General features: G+C 47.0%; 2 protein-coding genes across 4 annotated transcripts in view; one reads left to right on the forward strand and one right to left on the reverse strand.

The window, feature by feature from the left end:
• The window catches only part of LOC139753707 (uncharacterized), a 76,946-nt gene extending 55,071 nt beyond the window's left edge, over positions 1 to 21,875 (forward strand). The window contains exon 3 of the mRNA XM_071670431.1: positions 19,016 to 21,875. Within this exon, the coding sequence (XP_071526532.1) occupies positions 19,016 to 19,546 (531 nt within the window). The 3' untranslated portion in view covers positions 19,547 to 21,875. The remainder of the gene's footprint in view (positions 1 to 19,015) is intronic.
• Positions 1 to 22,073, reverse strand: part of LOC139753708 (chaperone protein DnaJ-like) — a 294,700-nt gene that overhangs the window by 179,593 nt on the left and 93,034 nt on the right. The window contains exon 3 of one of the 3 annotated variants that reach the window (XM_071670435.1): positions 13,055 to 13,149. The exons of the other annotated variants lie outside the window; for them this stretch is intronic. The gene's annotated coding sequence lies outside the window, so the exon portion shown is untranslated. The remainder of the gene's footprint in view (positions 1 to 13,054; positions 13,150 to 22,073) is intronic. 3 annotated transcript variants of the gene reach the window in all.

Consider the following 22,073-nt stretch of genomic DNA (forward strand, 5'->3'; position numbering starts at 1 on the left):
CACACAGGAAGGGAGGGAGAGTGGGTAGAGGAGGTAAACTAAGAGGCCGGGAGTATCAAAGGGAAGGATACAGTCCTCGCCAGGGTCCAGGAGCCACCCGGATTGTCTGGAGCTGCTCAGGTTACGTCTCGTGTCATGATGTAAGGTGACACCACCTCACTAATGTCTCTCCACACCCAGTGGTGCACCCGCCACACCTACAGGCTCCACACACCCACTGGAACACCCAATACACACACACACACACACAGAGGCTCCACACCTCAACTGGTACACCCGCCACACCCATAGGCTCCATACACCCACTGGCACACCCACCACACACACACACACACACACACAGGATCCATACACCCACAGGCGCACCCGCCACACATACGTTCTTCACCGTTATTTCCTCGCCATTTTCCTCTCTCGCTGACCGGAAGTTGTCTACACACTCATTTCCTCACTGTGGCCAGTTTATGTAGATGTCTGGTCACAGGAATTTAAATTTGTAAGCCTCTCATGTAAATCTGAAGAATTCGTCCCATAAATCATACTCTATACTAAGGACATCTAAAGACAGTTCATCTCACATCCTTATTGGCCTATCCAAAACCCCAAATATCACGTTCCTGGAAACCATCCTTAGTGTACACAGGGGAACGAAAGAAAAAGGAGAAATCCCACCAACCCTAGATAATCTCTAACCCCACATAGTCTCAAGCGCGTCGCTGGTGCTGTGCAACACTGTAGAGTTGCTAGCCCTATGCAAGCAGCGATGCCACACCCTACACTCACCCACACACGGTACGAGTGATAACAGGATCGTCCAACAACACTGCCAGCGCCAAGACGTCGATGAAGACTCCCAACACGAAAGATTGACTCACAAGGGTCAGGACAGATGAGCAACACTGCAGTGGTTTTAAGCTGAGGCCAAAGATTCGCGTGGGAATTCTCAATACCATCAGGCAACTGGAAGAAAACGACATAGCGGCAGATAATGACGACGGCTGAGACCCTAAGGGACTTGGCCATCAGTATCGTCTTAAGGACGCCACCCGCTATTATTATGCATCTTCCTGAAGGATATGGTATAGTGACTCTGGTGCTGGCGACATTTAGACAACAGCCTCTCATGCCTAACCTTATCCCTGAACGCCATTTCAACTTCCCTCAAGCTTGATGCTAACAATGCCAAGTCTCCAACTGTCGAAGATGATGATTCCATTAACGATCAGTTTACCTCACTGATCCTCCTCTATGGCCAACCCTTTTTCCACGCTACTCATGGGCCCGGTTTATACTTATCTAATAGGTGGTTGGGTCGTTTGACCACCGCTGGAACAAACTCCACGACTACCATATAATTTTCGGCTTATTCAACACTTTTCCCCATTTGACGACGCTGAATGGAATGAATCGTCCCTTTGTCTGTGTTACCCTCGTGTTTTCCATCTCTTCGCGTTGCGTTAATTCATAAATAATTCGATTAAACTAACCTAAAATTCATTCTAAAGAAGAGAGAGACACGTTGCCTGGTACCATAACTCATAAACGTGGAAACCCAAACAAGATACTATCGTCCACGACCCGCCAAACAAAACAGAATCACAGAGACGGGATCGAGTATCTTATTTGTTGCGCAGATAAAAGGATCCGGGAAAGTGGGATCTCTTATATGGCTATTCTGGAACATCCATATCCCCCTGATGTCTCTATTATCACCCCACCGTAACCAAACAACACTCGATAAAGGACATTAGGGTGACCCAAGGGATCCTCAGCTTGTAAGCCTTTAATTCAATCTTTATTGTCGCGCCGGGTTGAAGCTTGCCCGAGCGAGCGAGAGGACTCAATCCTTCTAGGCTTTGGGGCTCGCTCGCTCGCTAAGCCAGCCGAGCCCGCTAAGTCACCCCGAAAATATAGCTTAGCTATATAGTGTCTTACTATGATGAAGATGTGTTGGTATCAGTGGGAGGATAAGGTCATATACCACACACTAAATAATCGCTTTACCACAGGAGTTGTCTGATGTGAGCAGACAGCAAACGTGGAGAAAATCTTGTGGATTCTTAACATAGCGAAATTTTATTTAGCTGTTAACACACTTTGTACTGTTAGCGGTGTTTGTTATCCAAGGTTACCCAAAGGTAATGATTAATACTGCCATTCCAATTGCAAGGGATTATGAAGTATACGAATATGTGAATCCAGTAATTAATAATTAAATCTTAAACACCGTAGCTCTTGAGATTTTATGAGCAAAATCAACATTTAAATGAAAAGAAAACTCCAGAGTCTATATTTCCCCGGAAAACTTCAGATTCGGTGACAAGATTCGCCAGGCGTCCAGTGGCAAGTACTTTTGGCAGTGTGGTGTGTGGCGAGGAAGCCGGAGGCGCCGTCCTACCGAACGCGTTACAGCAGCCATGGGGATGGACCGGATAAAAACCCGCCCTGGAGTTACACGCCGGATAAGGACGTAAATACCGCTATTCGATTACGGCCTCGGCAACTGTGATTACGCTCAATCTCCCTTTTATCGGGACAAAGGTTGTTTTAAACCTATCACAGGGAGGGTCTGCTCGGGGAGTGACAGCCGCCCCTGTCGCATAGGGGGGGAAACGGAGAGAGAGGGGAGAGAGAGAGAGAGTAGGAGATGGGGAGAGGAAGGAAGGGAGGAATGGGGGGGAAAAGGGGAGGTTTCCTCTAATGGGGATGGGCGCAGAAGACACAGTGATGGGAGAGAATGGCTGAGAATTGCGAGGTGACGTTATTGTAGTGGTAGGAATTTATAGAGAAGTAGTGGAAGATGGAGTGGTTGATGGTGCTAGTAAAGTAATGGGGGTGACATGATGTTAGTGGTGTAGGATAGTGGCAGTAGAAAAGTAGATGATGATTTGGTAATGGGTGGGTTTTGGGGGGATGGGGTTGTAATAAATAGTAGTAGATGATGATTTGGTAATGGGTGGGTTTTGGCGTGATGGGGTTGTAATAAATAGTAGTAGATGATGATTTGGTAATGGGTGGGTTTTGGGGGGATGGGGTTGTAATAAATAGTAGTAGATGATGATTTAGTAAAGGAGAGGGGGTTGTAGTAAAGTATCGGGGGATGATGTCGTAGATGAAGATAAAGCAGTAAAGTCCTGAGTGATGATGAAGTACCAGAGGGTAGTAATAGTAGTAGCAGTAATAGCAGTAGTAGTAGTAGTAGTAGTAGTAGTAGTAGTAGTAGTAGTAGTAGTGGTAGTAGTAGTAGTAGTAAAGCATTAAAGAAAAAATAAAGTAATCATAGATACTTACGGAATTAGAGGTGATATGTTAAGGGAGGAAGAAAGAACCTCTCTTATCTCAGGTAAAGAAAAAAAAAAGATAAAAAATGCGAGAAAACGAGAAGCAATAACCACTTTACAATAGACGGTCTTCGAGACGGGGAAGAAAATGGTCATGTGGGGTGATCACAACCTGGTCATAAAATCCCAGTGAATTAATCACCGAGTTGTGGATGGAGAGAGAGATAAAGAAACACCGAAGAAATAATTAAGGAGAGGGGGGAAAAAATGTGATGAAAGACAAAGATAACAGGAATAAGGTATCCTCTAAGACTACATGTTCAGAGAATGAAGAACTGTCTTATAACTTGGTGGGTCGTCTGGGTAATAAGACTTAAGCAGCACAAATGAGGATCAACTTTGGAGAGAAATGACAATTTCCACACAATTAGAGCATTACTTAGTGTGGTATAGGGGGGGGGGGGGGGGGAGACGGATCCCCTTGGGCCGTGTGCGGGCCTGCCTCTCTCTCTCTCTCTCTCTCTCTCTCTCTCTCTCTCTCTCTCTCTCTCTCTCTCTCTCTCTCTCTCTCTCTCTCTCTTCCTCTCTCATCCGTTGCACTGTGGGGGGGGGGGGAGGTTTCTTGGTAAGTCTCCCTTCTTCTTCTTCTTCTTCTTCTTCTTCTTCTTCTTCTTCTTCTTCTTCTTCTTCTTGTCTTTAGAAACAAACTTGGAGTATTTCTTGTTCTCCGTATCTTAAGGACGAACCATTTCCCTTAAAATTTTTTTTTTTTCCCCTCCAGTTCGTCAACGAGGGTGTAAAGGAGGGAGACTGACCTGCCCTCTACTCTCATACACTCCTTAAAGATGTGTCTTGGACGCGTTTCTTCTCAGAGTAAAAGTTTGAACTAATTTCTGTTGCCTGACTCAGAACGAGAGGATGGCGAAGGTCGTTTTCTCCCACTCCAGGTCAACAAGAGGAGAGAGAGACTTCCCTGGGAGTGATTTGTAAACATACGAGAGGTAACGAGAACTAACTGGAAATTTGATGAATGATAAAGGAAGGAAACATACGATAGAATGAGAGACAAATGATAAAGGAAAACCCCAGGTCATACGAGATATATAACCTCAACAATTCGTTCCCTGTTGGTCAATGGTGGTTAAACAACACCCCTCTCCCCCTTAGCTATTAAATAGCCGTCCATCTATGCCGCATCTGTACGCAAATCATCGTTAACCATCTCCTTGGTTGAGGTCAATAATAATCACCAGACCTCAATCGAAGGGGTCAATCAACTCACCAACACGATAGATATTGGCTGATAAATAACTGAACAGAACCTCACCTGTGGATTGGTAATGTTTCAACCTTCCCCTACGAGGAAGTAGTGACCCTCTCCCTGACGTGCAAAAACCCCCGGTTCTAACGGACTAATTAGGAAGGACTGGTCCGTTAGAAGCAGACTTGCTCTCCATCTCCCGATTGCTTCCCAGTGAATATGGATACATACGTCACAGTCACATCCGTTTTCTGGGAAAGAATATGGATGATGGTTCATATGTAAGGGGGGGGGGGTCATTTTAGCTTTACTGAAAGACCAACTGAATGGTCTTTAGATTAGGGAGGGAGGGAGGTCAAATGATAGGTCAACAACAGATCATTTAGCATTCACTGAAAACATCCCATGTGGAGAACAAGCCTCAACCACCTGTTATTGCTAAGGGTAAATGGTCATTAGCCCATATACACCTGCTTCAGGAACTCTCCTGTCTTTCTACTGTCTATCAGACACGAGACAGAGACGGCTCAAGGCGCACTCACCGGGGGATGAATGATAGACGGGTGGTTCATGAAGACATCCAGTTCAGGGACGAACCTGATTCGTTGCTGTTTCCTCCTCCTCCGAGGGGAGAGAGAGAGAGAGAGAGAGAGAGAGAGAGAGAGAGAGAGAGAGACCCCGTGATTCACCGCGGTCACCGTACAACCCTGATGGACGACGATTCGTCGACGTATCCACCCTGATGAAATGGTGATGCTCGTTGACCGCTGACGACCCCTACCTGCTTAACTACCCATCACTAGGGAGGGAAAGGGAGGAGGAGGAGGAGGAGGAGGAGGAGGAGTAATGGTTCGTCGACACCCTCCTCTGTAGGGGACGCAATGCACGTCAGTGTGAACGAGTAATCACCTCCCGACGGTATCTCTCATGATGGGTTGAGACGATAGGGTGTACCATATGGCTGTCCTTCATGATTCTACCTGTCGCTCGTGTCTGCTAGCTGGTTGTATATGGTGTTGTGGTTACAGCAGGTGTTTACAACCTGACTACGCACACGCACACACACACACACACACACACACACACACACACACACATCAGTCTGTCGACAAGTGTTCTCTCATTTCTTCATCATAACCTCGTCCTTCAGTTCTACAACTGTTCTGCCCCTCGTGTCGTGGTGGTGGGGCGGCGCCTCCTCTCCTCACACACCTGCTGGTGTGTGTGTGTGTGTGTGTGTGTGTGTGTGTGTGTGTGCGCGCACCTTCAGATGTCTTACCGGACTCTTAGTCTTGCTAATGTGATCTTTATCACCTTCTTTCTCTCTCCTGATTCGTACACGCTATTACCCATTTACAGACGAATTCCTTAATGTATCCTCATAACCTTTTCATCTTCCTAGTAATTAGTTTATGCTAATGATCTCTTCATATCTTTCTAATCATTGTGTGTTACTAATCACCTGTGTTTTGTCATGTATTTCTCCCGTTCTTAGTCTCTTCGTGTTATCTTGTTATCTCGCCATTGTTATCGCTATCTCTGCTCCTCCTACTGCGCTATACATCCTCTCCTCTGTCGCCTCCCCGCCGTAACCTCTCTTTCCTCAACCACTGCTCCTCCGCCACCTCCTCTCCCCACCTTAGACTCCGTCTCTCATCATCTCGTCTCACATGGTCTCTGCTCCCCTCCGGTGGTGTCTCTCCCCACCCAGTGCCTCCTATCTCTCATTCCCATGTTTTCCAGGCCACTCTCTCCCATCTCTCACCTCCCTATGCTCCCCAAATCAGTGCTTCCCATCTCTCCCCCAAAGTTACCCACCCGATAAAACTAGCATCCAACTCCCCACGTGTCCTCCTCCTCTCATCTCACTCCTTTTCCTCTTCTTCCTCCTCCTCCTCCTCCTCTTCCGCCTCCTCCTCCTCCTCCACATTCCACCTTCTTATTCTCCTTCCCTACACCTTCCTCACCCTCCTGCAACTCAACATCCTCCTCCTCCTCCTCCTCCTACTCTTCCTCCTGCACCACCCTCTCCCACGCCACAGAAAACCCCGCACAACTTCTTATTGATTTCTTTCGTCCTCCCCAACAAAAACTTACTCTCCGCTGATTGGCTGAATAAGAACGACCGTTATCCACTTACCGGGACACGAGTCGCCATTGGATCCCATTTATCCGGCCGTTTACTCATTTACCTCTCTCTCTCTCTCTCTCTCTCTCTCTCTCTCTCTCTCTCTCTCTCTCTCTCTCTCTCTCTCTCTCTCTTTCATTTCGAATTTCTCTCGCCTCACGAAGCGACGGAGGAGGAGTATCATCATCACTCTCCCCCTCTCCACAGCGAGACGACGACGCCCCTCGGCGTTGACAAGGTATACCATCTTTCTTCCCTTGCACGCCCTCAAAACCTTCGTTAAGGTTTACGTATCATGGTTTTGGTGACGGACGATGACTCGTCATGGTCTCCTACTGCTGCTACTACCACCCCCTCTGTTGCCCCTGCTGTTGCCCCTGCTGCTGCCTCTGCTGCTGCTCCTGCTGCTGCTGCGTTGATGGCAAAACTTGCATCACTCGAGTGATCGATGTTCGTCCGGTGAGGGAGGGACGGAGAGAGGGAGGGAGAAAGGAGTTTTCTTGAGTTGCTCTTGGCACCACTTGATTTCCGATTCATCCGGATAATAAGAGACGTGGCAACACTGCAGGGTAGAAGAGACTTGGAGATCTTTCCCTCATTTCTCTCTCCCCCCCTTCCTCCTTCCCCTCCCCTTACTCGCCCCTCCTCGGCCTCTCCCCCTCCTCTCTCTCTCTCTCTCTCTCTCTCTCTCTCTCTCTCTCTCTCTCTCTCTCTCTCTCTCTCTCTCTCTCTCTCCCTTTTCTCGACCGTCCCCCATTCCAATCCCTCCATCTTTTACCCCTTCCCTTGCTCCCCCCACCTCTAAAATCTCATCCATTTATCACCCTCTTCTTCACTCCCCAGTATTTTCCTCCCCCTCCGCCCCAAACTCTCCAAATTTCTACGGCAACCTCTCCCCATCACAAGCCCTCCCCTCCCTCCTCTTCCACCCCTTTCCTTCAACCCCACCTTCACCTGCATCGACACTTCACTCCTACTCCTAACCCTCTTCCTCCCCTTAACTCCCGACCCAATAACTCCCCCTTTTCACTCCCTTAGCTCCTCCTCCATCCCAACCGTAACCCACGTCTCACAACTCCTCCATACCTCCCTATTCCCCACCCGCCATCAATCTCCCCCCCTCCCTGTAAACCCCCTCCCTCCCTTCATTGGGGGTGATCATCATATTTTGTTTTTGAATAATTGACCCGTGAGGCGATGTGGAGGGTCGAGGCAGGGAGGGAGGGAGGGAGGAGAGAGGAGCCTTGAGGGAGTGGTCTCTGCCACACACCTTCCCGGCACTCACTCCCTCCCCTGGCCCTCGCTCGCTATCTCCCCCTCCCTTCGCTATCTCTCCCGGCCCTCACCTCCTCCCCAGCCCCTGACACTGCGCTGGTTATACTCTCTGCCAGTAGGAACAGTTCAATTTACTACCACTCCGGCTGGTGCCACCTCACACCAGACACTGACAGGAATAGTCTGGTGGTTCTATGAGGATGTGGTTGTCTTAAGTGTCATGCCCAGCATCTGATGCTGCTAGGAACAGTCAAGTGAACCGATGCTGTGGCCGATGGTAACGCTACGGTCCTACACGTCTTTGCCGCCTGTAACAGTTTGATAGTCTTGCTGTTTTTAAACCTCTGCCTCAAGTCGTGACCCTGAACTAGACCCCTGGCTGTGTCTGCCAGATGGCAGTAGGAACAGTGAGGTGGTATGAGTCCTTGCTCGTGTTGCCTGCGTGTGTGACGCAGGTAGGAAAAAGTCTAGTGGGAGGAGATCTTAGCGGTCATGTTGTCTCGAGCGATGCTCATGTATACGCCTCGCAAACAGGAACAGTTAGACGGGTCATAGCAGCATGCAGTTGACGGTGGTGTGATATCCAGACTTTCCGCAAAAGGTGTCAGATGTTTTCTTCTGTGCCAGGTTCTCAGATTACCTCTTTGTACCATCAGGTGTTCTGGACTGCTAAAAGGTGTTTGTCACGGTTCCACACAGGAGGTTGGTGAGGGAGGTTGATCTCCAGGCAGGATTAAGGGGGAGAGACGGCCTTCGATGGAGAGCAAATGTGCCCTTCGTGGAAGGACACAACAACAGCATGTCGGAGGAAGGTACTCGAACTTGCGCACTCCAGGGTTCAGTCCTGGAACCACAGTTCTTCTTGATCTTCGTAATTGTACTTGCCAGAAGGATTGGACGTACCTATCTATGTATGTCTGCAGATGATGCCTACTCCAAGATGTCGAGATTGACCCCTTGACTGGGCCATGTGAAAAGACAGTCATGAAGGGGAGTAAGAGAGAGAGAGAGAGAGAGAGAGAGAGAGAGAGAGAGAGAGAGAGAGAGAGAGAGAGAGAGAGAGAGAGAGAGAGAGACGGGAATTGCATCAGCTTACAAGGGGACTTAAACAAACTCCAAAGTTGGTTTTGATGGGTGATGGAATTCAACTCGAACAACTGTAAAGTAATGAAGATGAGACGAAATGATAGAAAACTTCGAAACGAAAACCACCTAGCAGGAACTAAGCTGAAGAAATCTCTGTGTGAGAGGGACTTTAGACTCGAAACTGAACCTAATCTGTATTCTGAGCCTGACCTTAGGAGACAAACTGCAATGCAATTGTCAAAATTGCATTTAGTTACATGGATGGGTAAATATTCAGAAAAGTGTTTGCATCCTAAAGTTGAGCGAAACTACAATGTGCTTCTCAGGTTTGATCAACACACTTAAAGAGGCGCTATGAACTAACAGAAAAGTTCCGGAGGAGAGCAGTAAAGATGGTGCTCGAATTAAGTGATAGAGTGGTAGGGTAAAGGACAAAAATCTTGTCTACCTTGGAAGAGAGAAGAGTAGAGTGTGATTTGGTCATAGTCCTTAGGTTCTTAAGCTAGTTTGGTGATGATGTTAACAGCGAATAGTTCCTAGAAAGATGTGACTTTGGAAAACCAGAGACTCCTTCCAAAAACCAGTGAGTCCCTCCAAAAACCAGTGACCCTTCAATAACCAGAAACCCCCTCCAAAAACCAGAGACTCCTTCCAAGACAGAGAGAGACCCCTCCAAAAACCAGAGACCCCCTCTCACAAAAACAAGAAACTCCTACAAATACCAGAGAATCCCCTAACACACACACACACACACACACACACACACACACACGTATGCACACCTGCACACACACACACACACACACACACACACACACACGCATGCCCACACACACACAGGGAAGGGCAGGAGGAGATGATCCATCCTTCCCACGTGAGTTTTATCAATCATCGACAGTCTCAGATCACGGGAGGCATCACGTCCATATTGGTGGCTGATCCTCACCCGCCCTCACCAGGAGGGAAGGAGGGAGGGAAGCAAGAGGGAAGGAGGAAGGAGGGAGGGAGGAAGTAAGGGGACATTAAGAGAAGGCTGGATAGAAGAGGGAGAGAAGAACGGAAAATGAGGAACGAGGGAGGAAGGAGCTGGTGGCGGGGAGAGAGAGAGAGAGAGAGAGAGAGAGAGAGAGAGAGAGAGAGAGAGAGAGAGAGAGAGAGAAGGGGTGTCATGGAGGGAAAAGGATCGTACCAGCATAGAAAATGAGAAGAGGACACAGACAGAGAAACAGATAAGGTGTACGCGACCCGAGAGAACCGCGAGACGATGTAAAGTGAGTGAGAGAGAGAGAGAGAGAGAGAGAGAGAGAGAGAGAGAGAGAGAGAGAGAGAGAGAGAGACCCGAAAGACGCAGGGAGAAAGAGAGAATGCCGACAAAGCAGTAGGTATTTACCGAGTGTTTGTGTGCGGGAGGGAGGGAGGGTGGGCGGCCGTGGGGCGGGGATGGTTGGTGGTGGTGGGTGGGTGGTGGGGGCGGGCGGGCGGGCGGCGCCTCCTTCCCATCCCCCCCTCCACCCACCCACTGCAGAACAGATCTGTCGCACGTATTCAAATGTGGTTATCTTAGCGGGAGCGGCGAAGATAAAGTGCCGGGAGAGATGTTTCCAAGCGATGGGGGAGGGGGAGGGGGTGGCTGGTTGTGGTGGGTGGGAGGATTGGTGGAGGGAGGGAGGTGGGGAGAGGAGAAGACGACCCTGGCTGGCCTCCTCCGCCTCCACTCCGGCCCGTTCCGCGTCATGGTGTTCCCCCTCGGGCCTTTGCCTCCTTCTCCTCCTCCTCCTTCTCCTCCTCCTTCTCCTCCTCTTCATCATCTTCTATCTTTATTATCTCCCTTTTTTTATAGTCCTTCTTCCTCCTCCTCATTATCTTCCTTATTATTCACCTTCTCTCTTATCATTCGCCTTCTCTCTTATTGTCGAGGATTCATGAGACAAGGCACTTCTTCACGGTGCCTCTCTGAGACGGTTTTCACCCTCACATCTCATCTCCACCTTCACATTCTCCACCGCACTTCCACCCTCATATCTCATCACCTCACACCCTCCCCACATCATTACCATCTTCATGCCACTGTATCCTACTTGCTAACACTTCTCCCAACACTCATACGCCTTCGGACCCTCATCAGTACCTCATTTACTCCCTCACAACACCTTCTTACTACCGTATTCCCGTACTCATAACCTCCCTCACCTGCACGCTCGCCTCTACCCTCAAACACCCTCATACTCTCTTTTTACACCATTAGATTCGTTCCTCTCCATTAGCACATTCTCTCATTATCTAACCTCACATTCCCTCATCTTTACCCTCACACCTGATCATATTCTTTCACCTCACAGTCTCTCATATTGCCTCATTAAAATGACCATTGTTAATCCTCCGGATAAGGTATCTAAGGGTACAGTGGAGGGTTGGTATAAGACAAAAAAAATATGCAACACAGTAAATTCGCACACTCAAAAGATGCTACACACAAAATCTGATGCAGATGGACGCCAAATTGTCCGAGACATTAAGATTTTTAAGAAAATCTCGCAAGATTTTTATCGTCTAGTCAGAGGAACACTAAAGATCATTTCTCTTCGACGAACACAAAACGTCAACTTCAAAGGCACAAATGCAAAATCTTTGCAACTAACTCGTACAATAAACCTTAATTCCACTGGAGAAAAAAAACTGAAGAAATTTGCCGTAATCATTCGATAAAACTGAATATAAAAAAAAAGGAAAAAGGAAAATAAACTTCTATCCTAACTAATTAAAGTCAACAAGCGAGGATTGTCTGAAAGTTTTCAGGATTGGAAATTGGTTGATAAGCAACACAGCTCTATATCAAGTAAAAGCGTATAGATAACGTATTTGATATATATGATAGCTTTTTTTTTTAGATGCTTTTATCACACTACTTCATTTGGTTCTGCAAGAGCATTCGTATAAATTCTTATATAAATGACTATTCATCATCATATTTTCATTAATCTACAAGATGAAACAGAAAAGCATTTCTTTTCCTCAGAAAAACATTTCTATTTCTCAGCGTAACAGACGAAGCAGACGAGGCGATGAATTCCAATTGCTGAAGATGGGAGTATATAAGACGTCTTAAGATAAGGAGGTGCACAAAATGATCCCTCGTAATCAACCGCCTATCTACAGATAGCAAACTAAAGTCCTGCCTTCTGTAGGCCTTCAATGCGAGTCTTCTGGGTCATTGAGAGTACAATGTTATCACTGAACAAACCACAACGAGGATTGGCCAGTCACGAGAAGAGACATTCTCAACTCTCACCAATTGTTCCAGAGAACACTCGAGTGACAGCTCTCTCCCAAGCAATGGATGAGGAGACATAACATCGGAATACTTAGTTATGTTCCGTTGTTATACATGCAGCGACATCTGGAGGTGCGCAACCCAACGAATACATCAGAGAAAATAGTGAATTATCTCGTTTTCGTAAAGCATTTATACAATTAAAGGGTAACTATATCAACTACACTATCTGATGTATACTTAAGGGACAGACGATACGATTTTAACCATCATTCTAATCGCGTAGAATTTTGACCTATCGAGTGTGAACGTAAGAAAGCATTGTATAATGATCATCATTGATATGATCTTCAGACCCCAATCCCAGTAATCTTTATCAGTAAGGTAATTATTTCAATACACTATTTTTCCTACAAAAAACAAGAAATTATGACCTTTCCAGACTGGCAATCTCCCCTTGAAGTAAACAGAAACCCCTCTAGATACTAGTGTATATATATATATATATATATGTATATGCTCTTCCCTCTCTCGTTTGAGTACTGTTAAGTATATTACGAACTCCCTAAGACGAACGACACTGACCCAACGAATTCATCAAGACCAACTGACCAAAGTTCTTTATCATTACGACACATCATCATAAATAAATTTCTTATCATTTATCATCCTAGGGACGCCTGCTAACCAACTTATCTAACCAATGTCAAAAGTTGATACAATATATATATATATATACATATTGCACTTACCTCGAGTGGGCCACCATGTCTCTGTTTTCTATCACAACTTGTCGATGAAGATGGGTCTCTGGGTCTCTGCAGACCATCACCATAAGTTTACTGACCTAGAAAATAGAAAAAAAAAAAGCATCTTTTAATACATCTTGCTCATTGTAAATTCCTCGGTTGAATTCATTTATAAGAAGTAGCGAAATACCACCATTAACTTACACTAACTAAGGTACTATTAGCCCTCATCATAGCAACCATGTTCTACCCGGGAGCAAAGGCAGTGCTTTGACTCAAGCACATTTTGCTTCACTGTATTTTTTTTTTGAAAGACTTCTCAGTCATCGGCATCACTGTCATCAATGATGACGTCAACAGCATCAGCGGTGAGGAGAACGACGTCATCCACAGCATCAATGGTAACAACGTCATCAATGATGTTAGAAGTGGCAACATCGTCGTCACGGTCGTCAGCAGCAGGAGCAGCAGCAGTATTACCTGAAAGCAGACGGGACAGCAGCGCAACAGCTGCAGTGACAGACTCACCAACAGCAGCAGTAACAACAGCAGAAGCAACACGAGCCAATAACAGTGAGGACTGGGCCGTAATGGCTATGTCAAGGTGGCGAGGCTGGACGCCAGTTGCTTAACACCACGGAGGAACACCCGGGAACAGACAGGGAGGGAGGGAGGGAGGAGGGGAGGACGCCTGGAGTGTGAGGAGGTAGGGATGCACTCGAGGATGAGGGTAGGGGGTTCCTGCAGGAGGAGGAGGAGGAGGAGGAGGAGGGAGACAGACTTGAGGAAGTAGGGATACACTCGAGTGTGAGGGTAGGGGGTTCCTTCAGGAGGAGGAGGAGGAGGGAGGAGACAGACTTGAGGAAGTAGGGATGCCCTCGAGGGTGAGGGGAGGCCCTTGTCTTACTGGCGACCCATTCTCAGAAACCCTCAGAAAGGAGAATCTGAATAAGGAAGAAAGCTTTAAATAGGGAAGAATACCCCAGAAAATTGGGTTCAAATAGGGGTAAAGGCCTTAAGATACGTGTGTTTAACACCCAAATGTTATTACGTAATCCAGGGAAGCGAATGAGCACTGGAAAAAATAACGGATTAGGGTTAACACAAATATATGAAAGGATCAATATTTCCAATCATCTATTCCACGTTAATTAATAGATCTTCACCATATATATATATATTTTTTTTTTTTTTTTTTTTCATACTATTCGCTATTTCCCGCGATAGCGAGGTAGCGTTAAGAACAGAGGACTGGGCCTTTGAGGGAATATCCTCACCTGGCCCTCTTCTCTGTTCCTTCTTTTGGAAAAAAAAAAAAAAAAAAAAAAAAAAAAAAAAAAAACGAGAGGGGAGGATTTCCAGCCCCCCGCTCCCTTCCCTTTTAGTCGCCTTCTACGACACGCAGGGAATACGTGGGAAGTATTCTTTCTCCCCTATCCCCAGGGAATATATATATATATATATATATATATATATATATATATATATATATATACATACACATATATATATATATATATATATATATATATATATATATATATATATATATATATATATATTCTATTTATTTTACTTTGTCGCTGTCTCCCGCGTTAGCGAGGTAGCATCAACATCAGCGGACTGAGCCTCTGAGGGAAAATCCTCACCTGGCCCCCCTCTCTGTTCCTTCCTTTGGAAAATCAAAAACGAGAGGGGAGGATTTCCAGCCCCCCACTCCTTTCCCTTTTAGTCGCCTTCTACGACACGCAGGGAATACGTGAGAAGTATTCTTTCTCCCCTATCCCCAGGGATAATATATATATAATATATATATATATATATATATTTTCTTTTTTTTTTTGCCGCTGTCTCCCGCGTTTGCGAGGTAGCGCAAGGAAACAGACGAAAGAAATGGCCCAACCCACCCCCATACACATGTATATACATACGTCCACACACGCAAATATACATACCTACACAGCTTTCCATGGTTTACCCCAGACGCTTCACATGCCTTGATTCAATCCACTGACAGCACGTCAACCCCGGTATACCACATCGCTCCAATTCACTCTATTCCTTGCCCTCCTTTCACCCTCCTGCATGTTCAGGCCCCGATCACACAAAATCTTTTTCACTCCATCTTTCCACCTCCAATTTGGTCTCCCTCTTCTCCTCGTTCCCTCCACCTCCGACACATATATTCTCTTGGTCAATCTTTCCTCACTCATTCTCTCCATGTGCCCAAACCATTTCAAAACACCCTCTTCTGCTCTCTCAACCACCCTCTTTTTATTTCCACACATCTCTCTTACCCTTACGTTACTTACTCGATCAAACCACCTCACACCACATATTGTCCTCAAACATCTCATTTCCAGCACATCCATCCTCCTGCGCACAACTCTATCCATAGCTCACGTCTCGCAACCATACAACATTGTTGGAACCACTATTTCTTCAAACATACCCATTTTTGCTTTCCGAGATAATGTATATATATATATATATATATATATATATATATATATATATATATATATATATATATATATATATATATATATATGACACTGAAATGACCATCATTGTTACCCGGGATGTTCTATTGGCGATAAATTATAGAACATGAGATGCGTTAACGATACATGTCACAGAGGAAGAAAACGGAAACAAAACGAGGATAAAGATGAAGCAGAAGGTGGAGAAGAAAAAGGAAGAAGAGGATGAGGAGGAAGAGGAAGAATGAAGACACGATAAGGCAAAAATTTCTAGAGGCACAAGCCCCCAACCAGGGGAGAGAGAGAGAGAGAGAGAGAGAGAGAGAGAGAGAGAGAGAGAGAGAGAGAGAGAGAGAGAGAGAGAGAGAGAGAGAGAGAGAGAGAGAGAGGGGGGGGGAGGGGGGCGGCCAAGCATGGAATCACTTATGAGGGAGGACGGACGAGCGGACACAAGCAAGATCGAAGATCAAAATGAGGAAGAAATTGTCTCACAGAACCACAGACTCCAGCCGAGACGTTCATCCAGTTCTGTTGTTGCTGGACTTGCGTCGCTCGCACTCTTATAAAGGGAGACATCTATCCAATCGATGTTCATTTGGAAAAAGGATAGATGAAGATGTGTGTGTGTGTGTGTGTGTGTGTGTGTGTGTGTGGAAAGGGATGGGGGGTCTGGAGTTAAGGGAAGGGATGGGAAGGGAAGGAGGGAGGGAGAGGATGGGACGCGGGTGTTGTGGTTCTCACGGAGGGATCCGACACCATTTACCACACACAAGCAGCATTTACAGCCCTCCTGACCCCCTCCTCCCTACACCGGGGGGATCATATGATTACCTTGCTCAAAGGACGTCTAATACGCTAATACAATCCGCTGATGAGGCCGGCCAGCAGCTGCCATACTCACCGACATCACTCCTGCCTCGCCTTCGTCAGGAAGCTCCTGTACCGTCCCACACCCCACCTGCAGGGATTCTGCTGTGGGGGTATAGGGAAGTGGGTGGTAGTTCGGTACTCCTTCTGTGGCTGTGGCAGAACTCTTATTATGTCTTTTCTTCTGTGACTTTATGATAGTTCGATGAGACCTTCTGTTATCGATGAAGACACCTACGGTAGCGACAAGGTTGTTTGGTGGGTACTTATGCTGCGTCTCTTTGAAAGTAGTAGTTAGGAGAATACTGAAGCTTTGTGTGTGTGTGTGTGTGTGTGTGTGTGTGTGTGTGTGTGTGTATGTGTGTGCGGCTGGTGCCATGGCTAGGTTAAAGCCTGCTGGTGCTCCATGTTATAACAATACGAGCGTACGAGTTCGAGATTCCTGGCTTGACTATATAGCTGTGTTAGTTGAGGTCACCTGGTGTGACTATTATGCTACCTGAAGGTACCTGGCGTGACTACGTCGGTGTGTTGAGCCATCAGGACCTCACAGCCTTGCATGAATACCGTCCATCAACTACACTAAACCTCTGTGGAAAGGAACATGTACTATGATGAAGCCATCGATGCGCTGCAGCGATGTCATTTCCCCATCTGTTTCAGATGTCTCTAGTTAGGATTCACCTCGAGACTCTGTCTCACAGAGGAAAGCACAGTTTGATGAATATAAGAGATGGAATACGAGACACTTACACTTGCTTAATGTCCGTACAATCGAAAATGTTTCTCCGTCACGTAAATATAGTTTCAGACAGTAGCTTGTGAACCCAGCCCTAGCGGCCAGGAGGGTAGTGTGTACCTGGGGCGTCACAGCCCTGAAGAAGGTATGACAGATCACAAGACCAACGTCGGACTGTCTGTTGTTCCTGGTGTATAACGAAGAACGGTAAACAGGACATCAAGACTCAAAACCTTGTGAGTGAGTTTCCTGGCGCTTTTGTGAAACTCACAGGACTCACAACTTCTCGCATAGACAACTGAACAAAGTAGACTCGAAAGAGAGAAAAATATCTACGGCATTAAAGAAGGGAGGTGATGAGACAGGCAAAATCCACCCCATCAGGTAGGTACTGTGGCTTAGTCTGGGGTGGGGCCGAGCCCAGCTTGGCCTGGGGGGGTTTAAGGGCTGCCCTTCTGGGGTTGAGGGCTGGGGTGTTGGGGGAAACGAGGCGCCAGCGTGGTGGTGTCCGGGTAGATATATTACTCTGAAAACTACTAACATTCCCTCCGCCACCCGGACTTAAAGTGGAGAATACTCTTCCCATTCTGTGGTTCTGAAGGTTCCTGTACAGCCACGGGAATTAGCTAAGAACTCCTGTGGGGATGAGGGATACACAGTCTTCGTTTTCTGTTGTTAAGAGTCAGGTCGTCCACACCCCTGGTTTCCGTTTTCTTCCGTGCGTCATTATAATCACACGTAGGTTCGCCAGGGTTCGATTCCTAGACAGGGCAGTTGGACTACAGCTGACCTAGCCGTTCATCCGCTCTTCGTCGATGGTCGATAAAAGGGTAACTATTTTAGATGGGAAAACTATATATTGAAAGAGAGAAACTGTCATGACTGAACATACATTTGCTGGTGCCTAACTTGAAATGCAACAGTATTTCCCCGAAAAGGTGAAAGAAATGATAAATTTACTTTTCAAGCAGGAAACCTGTCATGGATTCATGGATGATTAAGAAAATATTATAATTTAGGTCTCCCTAACATTATGAAAAAAATGGCATATAGAAAACGTAGTACAGGATTATAGAAATCGGAGTTGCACTTCTTTTGAGTATAGTTTGGAAACTGAAAAATTTCTTCGAGTATGATCACTTGTACTGATGTTTGGACCTGATTTTAACCCCATTTTAACCCTAATTAAAAAAAATCTTACTGAAAAATCTGACCCCACTCCCGTTTACCCCTGAGTGCAAAGAAGTCGTGATGTAGCAATAACGAAGTCGTAACGGCACGTCACGCCTGCGGTGTTACCTGACCACAGGGGGCGTCGGTGTTACGATAGCGTCACAGGACAATGTACCGTGACTCCCGTGACGCTAACACCAGTCACCACCATCGCCTCTGTTCAAGTAACATTGTGAGGGAAAAATATGAACAATGTCGCATCTCGAGAGTATTATGGCTGTTGGAAATGCAAACTGGGTTATGCGATTTTGGTCTTTATCTGATCTAACGTTGCTGGGACAATGCTATGTTAAGGTAGGGGATTTATTCTAATTACATTTGAAGGTTTTTAGTTAGTTTTGTTCCATTTAGATCGGAATTACATTAACCTTTTATTCCATTTAGATCGGAATTACATTAACCTTTTCCACCATTTAGATGGGAATTACTTTATCCCTTTGTTCCATGTGGATCAAAATTACATTAACCTTTTGTTCCATGTAGATCGGAATTACAGTATCCCTTTGTCCCATTTAAATCTGAGTTATATTAACCTTTTTTTTATCCACAATCTTTATTCTTAAGGGCAAAACTGTGTCCAATTTTCTATGGTCTTGAGAGGTGTCACACTGAACCCGGTTCTAATCTCGACTCCTCCGGCAGGTGTGGTTCCAGAACCGTCGCGCCAAGTGGCGTCGTCAGGAGAAGATGGAACAGGCTCAGCTGCGGCTCCACGAGCAATCCATGGGTCTGCTGCACCGCCCGTCAGGTCCCCCTGGCCCACTGGACCACTTCTTCCCGCCCCTCCTGCCCGGCCTGCCGGCGCTGCCCAGCCTGCAAGGCGCCATGCCCTCCATCCACGGAGGCCTCACCGGCATGGGCGGCACCGTGCCCTCCCTCCCTGGCTTCCTCACCCACCCACACGCCACCTACCCGTCCTACCTCACCCCGCCCACCTCCTCCGCCATGGGCGTGGGTCCGCCTCCCCCGCCCACCATCACCACGTCGTCAGCCCCGCCGGCTTTCACCACGCCCCCGCTGCCAGTGTCCCCGCCCCTGCCTGCGCCCATGTCGGATCGAGCCTCGCCTCCCGTGGCTCCTGAAGACGACCTCCGCTCGTCTTCCATCGTCGCCCTTAGACTGCGGGCCAAGGAGCACTTGGAGAGCCTCGTCAAGACCTCCACCCTCGTCTGAGTCCCTTCCTACAGTCTACCCATTCCACTCCAGTCCAGAGCCAGCCGATCTGTAAGTCGTCAGACACCCACTTCAGACAAAGTGGCGAGGCGATCGTCTGGGTACTACACCACTTCGATAATCCCACTTCCAACCCCACTCAGAACAGGATCAACGTCGACTGAGTCGTCCTCTACCCTGCCTACGTTAGGATCGAGGTCCTCTTGGGCATCAACACGACTTAGCTTCACTGTCCTCCAATACAAAATCAAGAACCTGTTACGTATAGTCTGTCCTCATAGCTTACAACAGTGACTCTAGTAGCGACGGTGATCTAGTAGTGTGGAGGAAACCAATAACATTCTTGTGCCAAATGTTAGCGTCGCGGACTAAGTTTAATGTGTGACAATATGGACGTACTGCTATACTGTGGAGCCAAGTGGAGACGCATCTGAAGAGCGCCCCGTGGGTCTTAGATGTGTACGCTTTGCTCCCGTCGTGTCTCCTCTGTGCTAGACAATTTGGACCGAGTCAATGGGGATTTGAGGAGCGAAGTGTATGGAGGGCGGCGCCCATAGCGTAGCGTCGCAGATGTGAAACCCATGCGAAGCTTAGCAGCTTAGCATTTGATTTCGAAAGCTAGAAATATATTAGAACTTCGTCTCAAGAAATGATGGAGGCTAATCTGTATCGTTCCATCCCTCTACTTCTCTGTTCATTTTCCTCTGTCTTGTTTGATGTCCCAGTGCAGCTCTAAAGAACCATTTGATGATATGTGCTTCTCCAGGGGACTAGTTGTGAGTGTCTGAGGAGGAGCTGTGAATCGGTCACACCCTACGGGGAATACCTGTCTAGTTTCAGTCATCAGTTGGGGGGGAAGGGCAGATGGCTAGGGAGGAGCGGATGGCAAATGTTAGTGTACGATGATCTGTTCCTCATCTCTCAGCAGAACGAGTGATGATGACAATGGTGATCTGAGATGATGGTAAAAGGACAGATTTATAAATGTGAAGAGCAGATCTAAAGATGATAGTCAGGGATAAATCTATGGATGATAAGTCTAAAATAAGTGAAATCCCTCTTACTCACTGTACAGTGAACAGTGTTGAAGTGGGTAGGAGGAGAGCAGCAGGGTAAAGATTTGGATTTAGACGTATGCTGAAGTGGGTTGACCCACAAGGGCGGAGGTGAGATCTTGGTGAGGTTGGGTGTGTGAAGGGGTCAGCTAGAGACTCCTCACCATTGTGAAGGTGGACATCATCCCGTCCTACAGGTGGCTCGACTGTGAATCGTGAAGCCAAAATAATCTACCTTAAACATGTTTAGTTCAGGCAGGATCTTCTCGGGATCCGATTTCATTCTTGAGATTCTGGTCTGAAGTTATTTCCTGGTATTTTTAAATCTTTCGAGGAGAGTGTTCGCCGCTTCAGATGGCGGTGTGATCAATAAGTGGCTGTCTAGTTCTTCAGTTGCCCAAGCCTCAGTGGTAGCGTAGCGGACGGACGGCCTAACACATAGGCCTTCACTAGGTCAGTGTGAGTGGTTATCAAGACGTAGGACCTGGATCGTATATACACCGCTGGTATCAACAGCAGGTGGACTTAGGTCCCCCTTCAGGCATTCCACCATCCTCCTTTGTGACTGGGAGGACGGCAGGAGACGCCACCGTGCTACTGATTGGGAGAGGGTTATGGGGCCTCAGGTACAATCGTGATATCTACCCTAACCCGCTACGCAAAACCATGAGGAGCAGAGCAAGGCGAACCCTTCTTTCAGTTTCCATTGCCCCGGCTATGGCCCCCTTCGAGACTCAAGTCCCACGTCCACTTAACCTCAAACCTCCTACCCTGAGCCTCACCTCCCAAAGCTGAGTTTTACCTCCCCTCACCAAGATACCCAGGACCTTCTCCTGTCACAGATGTGTCCTTCTGTCAAACATTTTCAACATATTTCCTTTTATTTTGTGACGAATCATCAATAGTCCAAAAATTCCCCAAAAGACATTGCGAAAACGTTCAACATATATCCCCAAAGTTATAGCGACTCCACTTCTCTTATTGCAGAGCCACTTGTATAGGGTTGTTTTAGACGTCTGACCACATGCTAAGTCATGTCAGTTTCCTTGAGGTCAAGTCCGACCATGAGTCAAGTGGCAGCCAGGTCTGTCCTTAAGTCATACAGAAGAGGCTGCAAACATCTCCCCATCGGCAGCCGAGAGTGATAGGGAGAAATACCCAATCTGCTTCTTCACCTTCAGCTTTATTTCCTTAGATTTTATCGACTCAAAACAAATGTACCTTTATGTTACCTGTATATAGAGAGAGGAGAACAATAAAATGTATATAGTAGAGTAAGAGTTAACTTGCCCCTCTGTGAGCGAAGAGGAGATCTCTGTCGTGTTTTATATGGCATTCAGTAGAACCCCCTGGTAAACCCACAGACACACACACACGTGTGACCTGGGCGTCACCAGTGGCTGTTGTGGGCCAGGCCCTGGACTACTGAATCTACCTGGATGTATAAGTATGATGTAGTTGTTTTTATAGAG

This window comes from Panulirus ornatus, chromosome 15, assembly GCF_036320965.1.
Source record: "Panulirus ornatus isolate Po-2019 chromosome 15, ASM3632096v1, whole genome shotgun sequence".
Taxonomy (NCBI): domain Eukaryota; kingdom Metazoa; phylum Arthropoda; class Malacostraca; order Decapoda; family Palinuridae; genus Panulirus; species Panulirus ornatus.